The 12,500-nt window shown below is 41.7% G+C and overlaps 2 protein-coding genes and 1 long non-coding RNA gene across 3 annotated transcripts in view; all 3 read right to left on the reverse strand.

Annotated features, from left to right (window-relative positions):
• Nucleotides 1-7,228, reverse strand: part of LOC311063467 (phospholipid transfer protein-like) — a 13,207-nt gene extending 5,979 nt beyond the window's left edge. Inside the window, exons 1-7 of the mRNA XM_084082945.1 lie at nucleotides 7,222-7,228; nucleotides 6,211-6,369; nucleotides 5,408-5,504; nucleotides 3,246-3,309; nucleotides 1,524-1,615; nucleotides 1,080-1,265; nucleotides 282-332 (exon numbers count right to left, since the gene is read on the reverse strand). Of these exons, the coding sequence (XP_083939071.1) occupies nucleotides 282-332; nucleotides 1,080-1,265; nucleotides 1,524-1,615; nucleotides 3,246-3,309; nucleotides 5,408-5,500 (486 nt within the window). The 5' untranslated portion in view covers nucleotides 5,501-5,504; nucleotides 6,211-6,369; nucleotides 7,222-7,228. The remainder of the gene's footprint in view (nucleotides 1-281; nucleotides 333-1,079; nucleotides 1,266-1,523; nucleotides 1,616-3,245; nucleotides 3,310-5,407; nucleotides 5,505-6,210; nucleotides 6,370-7,221) is intronic.
• The window catches only part of LOC311063456 (protein NLRC3-like), a 621,663-nt gene that overhangs the window by 290,216 nt on the left and 318,947 nt on the right, over nucleotides 1-12,500 (reverse strand). The window lies entirely within an intron of this gene.
• Nucleotides 10,817-12,500, reverse strand: part of LOC311063476 — a 3,278-nt gene continuing 1,594 nt past the window's right edge. The window contains exons 2-4 of the long non-coding RNA XR_014602596.1: nucleotides 12,037-12,170; nucleotides 11,111-11,198; nucleotides 10,817-10,934 (exon numbers count right to left, since the gene is read on the reverse strand). This is a non-coding gene — a long non-coding RNA (uncharacterized lncRNA). The remainder of the gene's footprint in view (nucleotides 10,935-11,110; nucleotides 11,199-12,036; nucleotides 12,171-12,500) is intronic.

Here is a 12,500-nt window from a genome sequence, read left to right on the forward strand (position 1 = left end):
TTTGTAGAAACTGTCAAATGTTTATGCTTTTTTGCTCTGGACTAATCAGAGTCATTGGACTCATTTGAAGACGGCGCGTCAGGGTAAGAATTCAGAATTAGTGTCTGAAAATGTCAACAGGGACGATGCAGAGGAGTAAACGCTGAAATCAGCTGGGGCAGTGTGGGCGGGGCATCAAGGCCACTGTGGCCTCAGGGCAGATCATTTTATTGAGGGGCAGGAGACCAAACTGAGAGGCTTTCGTGGCCTCCATGAAATCTCCTGTTCTGGTATCAACTTACCGCCTTCATGAAGTTATTATTCACCAGATAACTGTAAACAGCCTCAGGCACCTGGAAACAAGGTGGGTGTTGAAAAGAAGAAATTAACTCATGAAACAAGACAAAAATGGACATAGAGGCCCAGATCTGCTACAGATTTATACCAGATTTATACCTGTTTTTATAGATAGATGATGATGATAATAATGTTGATGATGATTATGATTACGGTATTATTATGATTATTATTATTAGTAGTAGTTGTAGTATCCTATCCTATCCTATCCTATCCTATCCTATCCTAATACTTTAATTGAAATGACCTCCAAAATATGTCCGGGGTTGCTCAACACACGATCACTCCATTTGCCCCGAAACTTGCCACAGACTGTTGATCAGAGCTCTGGCTATAAAATAGCTAGGCTTCTTTCCCCGCTTTTCCCACAGACAGACGGTCTAATATTGAGTCCAGGCCAGTCTATGACGTCAGTACTATGACGTCCTATCGATGACATCCGGGTATACTCTTTATAAGGGGATTTGTGGTTTCATCAATATTTCTGTTGCCATCTGTCTGTGTCCCTGTTATACTCATACTGTGGAGTTAGCTGATGTCTTCAGGCATATGCCCATATCTGGGTTAAATTATGCCCACATATCAAATCGGAGGTTCTGGACAACCGGATCTCTGTATATGCCTATATATGGATATAACGGTCGGATTTCTGGATAACACACACAGACGAACGGAGATTACACACATTTATAGTGGAATTGTTATTGGAGATGGATTATTTGTGATAATGTGCGTGTGTTTACCGTGTCAGTGAAGGTGGCTTGCAGTAGGTTAGCAGAGAAGGCAGCATACAGTCCAGCGTTGAAGCAGTGTGAGCTCACAGCCACATAAAACATCTTGGCAGACTGAGTGATCACTGGAGACACGGCACTACCCGGAAAAGCACTCTGCACACGCTTGTTGTTCGTATCCAAATAATAAAACACCCCCTACACGCATGCACACGCGCACGCACACACACGCACGCACGCACGCACGCACGCACGCACGCACGCACGCACACACACACACACACACACACACACACACACACACACACACACACACACGTGCGCAGAAACACGCGTGTCAAACAAACACTCAGATACATCTACGATACAAGAGGTAGTGTGAATAGAACAGAATAAACATAACAAAGGATTGTATAGAATAGAACACAAAACAGAACAGAATAGAAAGATATTCACCCTGAAGTCCATGTCCACACCCATGTTAGTCAGCTTGGGGTCAGCGAGCAGAGAAGAGTCCATGTGGATAGACGTGACGATCTCTGCATCCACTGACAGACAGACAGAAAGACAGACATATCATTCATCTTTGCAGGATACGTATTTATCAATACAATTAAAAAGATCACCAGCACTCACTTGAAGTCCTTTTAGGTCGGTTTTTAGGTCAGTTTCTTTGCGTGTGGCAGCAGCCACTGGCAAAGCTCTCAATATACTGGTCAATTTGGTTCCTACTCTCAGCTATGGTCAGGAAGTGTGGGATAAAGTAGCAGGTACAAGCGGTCGATATTCTCAGATGGGAGGTTGGTATCTCCCTTAGGGATAGTGTGAGCAGTTCAGTCACCCGGGAGAGACTGAATGTTGTGTGACTTGTGCGTAACGGCAAAATGTCTGGTAATACATGTATTACCAGACATGTACAGTATACATGTATGTATACATGTCTGTAGCTACAGAGACAGACACGACATAGCAAGCACAATGACGCTATGGATTCCCGACATCACGGTAAGCTATTTGAGAATATTTATCAGCTGCATGAAGATGATTCTTTCCTCACAGAGGCTCTGTATTGGGCCTGACAGAGCTGTCCAAAGCTCTCCAAAAACGTGTGTGCAGGGATGCTTCATTTCCTACCTGTTCCTATCCTACCTGCATTTCCTATCTGCTAGAGCTGAAAATATCTGATCTAAGCTCACAATGCATCGCAGAGCGACACGTTGTGAGCTTGTAGATCAGATACCTTGGAGTGCATGCACGCAACTAATGTAAAAATAGGCGCCCCATTTCTGGGAATGTGCCCGACTTGCGCCCGATTTCAACTTCTAGCATTTAATTGAGTGGTTATCAAATCATAATTAATACACTAAATTAACATTTCTGAATACAGAGAACTTTTAATTATACAGCAGCAATTGGGTGCAAAATGAATGAATTAAACTGTGTCTAAGTATATGTGCATGAAGGTGCCTGCCGAGGCACGGTCTTGTGTCCAACCAAAAATCTTTGCACTTTGTGGTTAAGGTCCAGAGGTCCCCTTATTACAACCCCTAAAGTCTGTGAGTACGATAGCATTGTGTTCACGCCCCATTTTAAGATAAACCACACCTCCAGCTGCAAATTCAGCAGTCGGCTTAAGTTTAACGGTGAGCACCGGGAGAGGATATAATATATGGGCAGTGGGCCCACGCTGTCCATTTAATAGGGGACAAGGTGATGTTGTGCACGATAGGGCCATGGGAGTAAAGCCGTTGCTTCTTTACGTGGAAAGGAGCCAGTTAAGGTGGATCGGGCCTCTAGTACGGATGCTCCTGATCGCCTCCCTAGGGAGGTCCTCTGGCCACGTCCCACTGGGAGGACGCCCCAGTGCAGCAGTGCAGACCAAGGACCAGATGTTTTTTTTAATATACCCACCCACCCTCGGCCCTCAGCATGAAGGCTAATTTTGCCCCAGAAAGGGAAGCCTTTAACTCTCTGCTGGAACTGTTAAGCCCGCGACCCCACTCTGGATAACCTGTTGGATGGATGGATGGATGGATGGATGGATGGATGGATGGATGCTCTGACACTATACCACTATAAACAAGTCTCATCAACTCATCGGCAAGTCACTTAGGGATAGTTAGTATGATAGTATTTGAGTCAGATTGTTATGGTTGTGGTTGGTTTGTGTGAACATACCTGGAATTTTTCCAAACATGCCGTTCACGAGATCCCGACCTGTCTTTTTCGCATTATTGCAAACCTACAGACAGACAGACAGACAGACAGAAAGAGGTGAGGCTCAGGTGACTGAAGAAATTCGACAATGGGCGCAAGATCCTACAGCAAATATTCTCAAAGTGGGGTCAGGGGACCCCCAGGGGTCCTTGAGGGGTTCCAGGGGGTCCTTAGAAAAATCTGTTTATATAGTATCAAGATCAGTTAAACCACTTTAATCCTATACACTGGCTATTTGAAAATAGATGATCAATGTATTCCTCTCAGTTAATAAGATAGTATTAATGGTCTCCCCTCCGAGGTCAGACAGAACGACTGAAGGCTCTGAGAGACTTTAAAGGGATATTTCACTTTCAAAAAAACTTTGGGTAATTTTATCGTCTACCAGGCTTTTGTGAGCACCCAGACCGTTTTTAAGTTGCTTGATTCAATATTTGCCAACTGCACCCACTAAAGTTACCAGGGGTGACCGGGCCTTTGCCGTGGCTGCCCCCAAGCTCTGGAATCACTTACCTCTACGTATCAAAGCAGCCCAGTCATTAGCTATTTTCAAATCTTTACTAAAGACTCATTTTTTCTCCTTGGCATTCAGCAACAACTAAAGCAGCCTTACCTCCCACTATTGGTGCTAACGTTTGTTTGTCTGCGCCTACTCATTGTTCACTCTTGTCGGCTTACATTGCATTGTTTTCTTCTTTTTCTTTGTTTTGCTTCCTTTGCCTTTTGTTTTTGCTTTGTTTTGCTTTTACCTGTACAGCACTTTGGTTGACCTTGTCATTTTAAATGTGCTATATAAATAAACTTTGATTTGATTTGATTTGATTTGAATATTTAGATATTTGATATTAATTTTATCAGACACGCCCCCTTCCTATACAAACCCATTGTAACTTCAAACTCCATTTTTAACATGTTGGATTCATCAAATCACCCGTCCTTGTTTCTGGTGACTCACCCTGTCCTCCTAATACGCAAGGGGGCCGTGTTTTTTCGATAACTTTTTTATTTTATTTTATTTTATTTTCCTTTTTTATTCATTTTCCCCAAAAAACATAAAAAATAAATGAAAAAAGTTATCAAAAAAACACGGCCCCCTCGCGTATTAGGAGGGCAGGGCAAGAGGGTGTGATAAAATGACCAAAAGTGTTTATGAAGGTGACATATCCCTTTAACAGGCTTTGATGTCCTGTAATGCTATGTGTGATTTACTAGCATGGGCGATTTTAGATATGGCCGTCAAGGGCTATAGCCCCGTCTGGTAAGCCCCAGATATAAAATAAAGACATAAATATAATAATAATAATAATAATCATCATCATAATAATATCTAATAATAATAACAACAACAACAACGACAACAATAATAATAGTAATAATTATATAATTATATAGATATATATATATATGTACACACACACATGCACGCACGCACGCACGCACGCACGCACGCACGCACGCACGCACACACACACACACACACACACACACACACACACACACACACACACACACACACACACACACACGCATGCACTAAAGCCCTCACCTCAAGAACTGTCGTTCACCTCACCTCCACATTTTGTGTGAGTGAGCAGCACGTGTTTGCAGTGCTTGTCGGTGTTGCATTAGCTACTATAGTACTATGGATATTAACACTCTTTCAAGAAGAACGATGTCTTCTCCTGTTGTTCGTGCCACTGTCCCATGCAGGCTCAGCTTGGTGGTGGTGCGATAAAACTAGCAGTCATGTGTACTCATGTTATGTTAAAGCAGATACAGTACACATTCAAAACGCTTATGTGTGTATGTACTGAAGGTTTTAGTATTTTACTCCAAGACCGATGAAGTGAACGCTTGCCCTTGACCTTAATCAATGGAGCAAAACATTTTATGTCTTGCCAATATTTGCAATTACATCATGGCAAGGTAAATACACAATCCAAACCTCTACTGATACGTCTCAACTGAACTGAACTTCATTTTTGTTCATATTGTCTTGTGAGTTACTTGGATGCATTATGTAATACATTCCCCATGTGGCTGCCTTCTATTTAGGTAAACACTGTGGGATGTAAAATGCATGAATAGAAATATCTAGATATTGATAAAGTGGTGCGGCTCACCTGGCTATCAAGCTCCACTTTGAAAGTGAGTTTTATCTTGAACTGCATGTCGTTGAACAAATGTTCGAAAGGATTATCCACATACCTAGGCATGTTGCTGAAAAGAAAAAAACATCGTCGACATTATTTGAAAACTTTACTTACAATGTACTTTGTAGATTGAGATTATTATTACAAAACATGAACCAGTTTAGGGCTATTTTATACTTTGTTTATTCAAAAACAGCTACAGTACAAGCTCACAGTGCATCGCGATGCGACACATTGAGAGCTTGTAGATTTGCTTTGAGAAGACTTTTTAAAAAAAACATTGAAAACATATTAAAAGAAAACCTGGGATAAAATGGGACATTCTGCATAATGAGTCATTTTACTTTTGCTACTTTAAGTATATTTTGAGTAGATTTTTTTGTAGAACTTTGAATTCATAGCTTTTACTTGTAATATCTGGTTCCCATTTTTTTAAATCTCTGAGACCCCAATCTACACTGTCAAATCCTGAGCGTTAGGTTGTCCCAGGACCCAACATTGAGAGCCGGTGTCATAATTGTCATGTCAAGGACCCCCAAATGTATATGTATGTGGCCGCGGACGCCCATCTGAAAAGATTGTGTGCCAGGGACCCCCATAAGGGAAGATTCATATTCATACAACTGTATAAAATAGGGTTAAAAGATTTTTATGATATTACTAATTAACTAATGTTGTTGGTGACCACCTGGAACCCCCTCAAGGACCCCTAGGGGTCCCTGGGTCCCTGGACCCCACTTTTAGTACAAGTGACACAATCACTGCATGCTTACCGTTTCGGAGCAGAAGTCGCTCCAATTTTTGGCTTGCCAGACTGAGCACGACAGTCAGCGATGTTGATTGTAGGTCGTCCATCTCCATCTTTTGTTAGCGTCACATTCAGGTTCACGTTCACTTTTTCAAAACATACATTGATGGAATCTGCAGATTTTCTGTTAAACAACACTTCTGTTAACAATAAGACACTAAAAACATGATCAATGCTAGAAAAGTGCACTCTTTAGGGGGAGATCTCCGCCAGGCCAGGTTGACTACCCACGGCTGTAGCAGACGTGGGGTGCAGCCTGGACTAATCTAACCCCTTTGAGGCTTAAAGTGTCCGCCCTGAGATTGGGGGTAAGTCCCTGTGACATACTAGCGTCCCTGTGACAACAAATAAATAGTACAATTTGAAATATAATTCCCAGAAATATGTCATGATAAAATGTGTATCCTATGGAGGTTTTGTGTATGCATTTTCACTTTCATTTCATTTTCATTTCATGGAGGTTCAACAAAATGTAAATGCCGGAATGTCCCAGAATGTAGTGCAATATTATGCAAGGTGGTTGTTCTAGCAGAAAGCAGTGCATTATTTGTTCTATAACAGAAATAAGTGCATTATTACACAAGGTTTTTGTTCTAGCAAAATATAGTGCATTATTATACAAGGTGTTCTAACAGAATGTAGTGCATTATTATACAAGGTGGTTCTTCTAGCAGAATGTAGTGCATTATTATACACAGAGCTAGCGGGCCATTCTCTGGCCTAAAATGATGGCCATTGGTCAGCTCGGCCCGGTTCGGGTTTCACCTCACTAGGGCCGGGCCGGGTCGGGTACTCTAAAGGTCCTTACATGCTACAAAATAATCCATCCAATGTCAGAACTTTCTTCTTATGACACTTTGTAAGACGTCTTATGAGGTTAGGGATAGGGATAGGCATAGTTTTACGGTAAGGAATTAGGTTTGGGTAAGGCATAGTTGCAAAAAACGAATACTGGCCGATCACAGCACGTCCTTACCGGGTCTTCGCTGGGTTCCCACGGCATTGATTGTTGACATAATTTTCTGGCCTGAATTTGGAAATACAAATAAATATATCAGAACAAAAAAAGTTAGGACGTTGAATGTTAGCATCCGACCCCCTTAATATACGGCCAAGCCGGTGTCGGCCCGTCTGACAGAGCCGATTCTCAGTTTCTCTATGTAATGTGGGTTTATAAGTTCCATTCATATTGTTAATGTGTTCAACTAATTAATCATTCAATTGAATAGATGAAGTATATTCTTCTCCTTATGTGTGCAGGAGCCAAAGACTGCATATTAGGTGGTTTGTTATTGTTACAAAGCTTCTGTGAGTTACAGTGTTTGGCATTCCACCGTTATCTCTTATGAGTCCTAAACCAAAATACTCTGTATAGCTCTGCACCAATCAGGTGTGCCTATTTCAATGTTCAAGTGCCTCAACTACTTTTTGTACTTATTACTTTAGGTACTTTCTAAGTACCTGCTTGTTTCTGATACTTTTAAGTACTTTAGTCACGCCTCCCTGCTGTGCTTCTCTGTCTCTCCTTCTCATGTCTGCTATATAAACCAATGTAAAGTATTTGTACTTTAGAAATGATTCAGGTCAAGCTGTACATTTACTCCTTGCGGCAAGTAAAAAGTGAAGGAGATCTCCGCTGTGTCTGTGTCTATCTTATTCCAATGTGTGATCTGAGCCTAAGGTGTTTGTAAAATGATAAAGCAATCTATCACCGTCAATAGAGGGCGCTAGTGGGCCGCACCACCTCTCCCAAACCTCTTCCTTGAATAATACATATTAAAATACATTCTATATTTTAAATGCTAAAACCAACTAGAAACAAATTTCCTACGAAAATGTAAGTGTGCCTGCGTTGGCTGAGGGGATTTGCCTCTAACTTTGCCGTGGTATAATAGCCTGGTTGGCCCGGTCGTTGCGCACGTTTTGATGTATACATTGGCGGGGCCGTGTCAACCGTGTGGGAGGAGTAGCATTTTGGTCCCCTCGGACGGGCAAAAAAGTTTAGGATAAAAGGGAGGCATGCGATAATCCGACAGACCCTTTCTCCGACTATGTGGCATCCGCGTGCGGTTAGGGTTAGGGTGCGGGTTTGGTTCGGGTTTAGTATTGAAACGTCGGAGCGCTGCGCTGTCGGAGGAATGCGCTGTCGGACTAACGTACTGCACCCAGGATAAAAGCAGCAAAATAATGATTAAAAAATGTATTAAAAATAAACCGAAAGTCAGAAAAGGAAAATTAAAAAAACGAAAAATTCAAGGTAAGAATGAGCATCTAAAACAATGTTTGGAAAAAAATCTAATATTTTTTTTAAATATATAAACAATTACTAAAATAGTTTTTAGTGCTTGTTTCACCCACTTCCGAAGGTCTGACGCAAGAACTGACCATTATAAAATTGTTCGCAGTCCCCCAATTAGGGGGGGTAGGCGAAGTTTCGGAGCATTTGGGGCACTTTTCAAAACCTGAAGTGATAAATCCACTTCCTGTTGTGACACATGTGTTCGCAGACCCCCATTTAGGGGGGGTAGGCGAAGTTTCGGAGCGTTTTGGGCACTTTTCAAACTGGAAGTGAAAAGGTCCAAGTCCGGGTTGGACCATTGAGTTGCATACCCCTCAGAGAGTGTTTTGGTGTAAAAAAAAAAATTGAAAAAAAAAAAGTTAGGAAAAAAAAATTTGGGGGTAAAAAAAAGAATATGAAAAAAAAAAAGTTCGGAAAACATTTTTTTGGGGGTCCCCGGACCCGGTGTAGTTGGACGTGTGGCCGATGAGAGAAGAAACCGGATCTGTAACCGTTAACATGGGTGTGAATGGGGGACTATAAGGGGGCGTGGCTACGTGGTTGGGGGCGTGGCTACGTGGTTGGGGGTCCCCGGACCCCCAACACCCAAAGTCTTTCATAACCAGTTGGCCGTGTGGCCGATGAGAGAAGAAAGCGGATCTGTAACCGTTAACAGGGGTGTGAATGGGGGACTATAAGGGGGCGTGGCTACGTGGTTGGGGGCGTGGCTACGTGGTTGGGGGTCACCAAAGTCTTTGATAACCAGTTGGCCGTGTGGCCGATGAGTGAAGAAACCGGATCTGTAACCGTTAACATGGGTGTGAATGGGGGACTATAAGGGGGCGTGGCTACGTGGTTGGGGGCGTGGCTACGTGGTTGGGGGTCCCCGGACCCCCAACACCCAAAGTCTTTGATAACCAGTTGGCCGTGTGGCCGATGAGTGAAGAAACCGGATCTGTAACCGTTAACATGGGTGTGAATGGGGGACTATAAGGGGGCGTGGCTACGTGGTTGGGGGCGTGGCCACGTGGTCCCCGGACCCCCAACATCCAATCTCTTTGATAACCAGTTGGCCATGTGGCCAATGAGAGGAGAAGAGATCCGGGTCCATTTCAATGTAACCGTTAACATGGATGTGAATGGGGGACTGAGGTTGATGATGATAACATGGATGTGAATGGGGGACTGAGGATGAAGAGTGGTTTTGTGAGAATGAGTCTGAATTTGGGACTGAAAAGGGGCGCGGCTACGTGGTTTTGCTATTTACGTTGCCGTGGTAACGCGAAACGGCGAGAAAAGTAATGTGGTAAGTGGGCCGGTTGTCCCGCACGTTTTGATGCATACATTGCCACTAACGGGTAAACCGTGTGGGAGGAGAAGCGTTTTGCGCGGTACGTGCGGCCAAAAGGGGCGGAGTTTCATCGTTTTTTGCTAATAACGTCGCAGTGGTAACGCGTGACGGAAATTCATTTCCGAGCACATCATTCCCGGCCACGTTTTGATGTATATATTGTTGCGGTAGTGTAAACCGTGCGGCTGTTACGGACAATCAAATTTTTGGGGCGTGAAATAAACCTGGATTATTAAGTATGGCGGATCTCAATAAGTGTGCCACTGCCATTACATGGCAGGCACACTTAACAAGGTAAATATTATATAGTTAAACCAACAAGGTAAATATTATATTATAAACTTAATGTTGCAAAAATCTTTACCATTGATCCGCAATGGTAAGTTTCACACATGTGTAGTTCACTCTTCAATGCAAGTGAACAGGGCTGTCGTGTGCGCAGAACTGAACTGACTGCTGCTGCACATTCCAACTGGTGAACTTCACTTTCTATGTTATGCCTATGCTGACTGATTTATGCTTCGACGCACAACGGTATCGTCGATTGTACAAGCCCACAACGCATCGCGGAGGTGACTTGTTGTGCGTTTGTAGATCGGCGATTTCCGACGCGCGATACGGTCATGCGTCGCTGTGTTCTCAACCAATTTACAACTTATAAAACGAAACAACTTTGTGTCTGTTGTTATTGCAATGAATGGATATGAATCATATAATACAGCAGTATAGCCAAAAAGGTACAAAAAGGTGTAGGTAATACTTAATTACTAAAATGTATTTTTTGCTCCATTAATTATGTCTGTCTTTCACAAATGAATGTCTACTACTAGGGAAGGGCCTATCAAAATAAACTAGTGTGATAACATAGTACATTATTGGTGGCTTAATTTTTGGTGTAGCACTACTGTACCTCTGCTTAAATCCATTAGCCGCCCCTGGGTCCACAAAGTCATATTCATCAGTGCTGGCCGTGATGTATCCGTCCGTTAGCCCAAGCGAGAAATGGTTGTTCTGGACGTGCAGATCTCCATGACCAAAATACACCGATGTTACCGTCAAACTGAGTGGACAGAGAGGACAAAATATTGTCAAACGACTATACACACTTAATGACTTGTCATATATTAAAGGTGCTGTACGTGTTATTATTATTATTATCATCATCATCATTATCATCATCATCATCATCATCATCATCATCATTATTATTATTATTAATAGTATTATTATATTTACTTTTTTAGTTTGAGTGTTTTCAATTCAACGTTAGGCCATGTGATTGTCATGAGTTCCTTGCGCAGAAACTCCAGCACCTCTTCTTTCACTAGAAACACACAAATTATATGAATATTTATACAGATTCATATAGAATATAAATACATAATACAGACAATACAATTATTTCACTTCACAAAATAAATGTTTAACATGCCAAGTACATCATCTTAATATAGTGTAGTGTAGCATAATGTAGGTGTTCTGTGTCTTGCTCAGGGACACTTTGACATGAAACCAGGAGTAGGGTATCAAACCAGGAAGCTTCTGGTGACCACTTTCCCATTGCATCTTATGAGTGGTGTTTTTTTTTTATGCCGGCCTGCACACGCATACTGGTTGTTATCAGTGTGACGTTGTCTAATAAGGGGTCTATAGCAATGAATAGCCTACTATCAGATATAGTTCTTTAACCTTTTAACAAAAAAAAAACGTTTTGTTTTGACCCAAACAAATATGACTTATCCTACCTTTAAGTACAGTACAGTACAGTACCGTACAGTACTGTTCAGTACAGCTAGTATAGGCTGGGCCTAGGCGAGAGCGGGTGGGCACGCATGAAAATTCGTTTTTTGGGCGGACTTTGTTACTTATTTTCCGTTTTTTGGTTACTTTATTTCGGTTTTAGGGTAAGGGTTAGGGTTATGTTATTTAATTCTCATTCTTGCCTGATTTTACCGATTTATTATCCAAAAATATTATTATCCAAATTACTACAAATATATATATATATTTATTTATTTTTTGCTAAAATGATTGCAGTACAGTACAGTACAGTACAGTACAGTACAGTACAGTACAGTACAGTACAGTACAGTACAGTTACAGTTACAGTTACAGTACAGTATAGTACAGTAGCCTACAGAATAGTAAGTGTTGGTTCTTACACATATTCAGGCCTGAGTTTGTGATGCGTATTTTGATTCCAGCTGGTTCCATGGCAGTGTTGTAAGACAGCAAGCAGAACAGGAAGAGGAAGCCCACCCGACAGGAAGCCATCCTGATCCACAACAAAATGACACTGAAACACAAAGGAAGGAAGGACACCGCATATTAACATATAATACATATCAATGTAAAGTAAATACACCGGATTTAGCAATGATGCTAATTTACATCCGCAGTCCCCACAAAAGAAATCATAAAAACAAGCAACAATAAAGTACACAACATTAAATTAGACAGGAAAAACAAAGCATAAATACATAAACAGAGGTACAAAACAAGGTACAAAAGTGCAAGTTTATCTATTTAAGTCTAAGATGACTAGAACACATTTTTACTTGGCTTGTATGTTATAAAATTATATATCTTGATACGAAAGTAAGTAAATTGTGTATAAAGTGCAGTA

Source organism: Gymnoscopelus microlampas, assembly GCF_963454915.1.
Source record: "Gymnoscopelus microlampas genome assembly, chromosome: 16".
Lineage (NCBI taxonomy): Eukaryota > Metazoa > Chordata > Actinopteri > Myctophiformes > Myctophidae > Gymnoscopelus > Gymnoscopelus microlampas.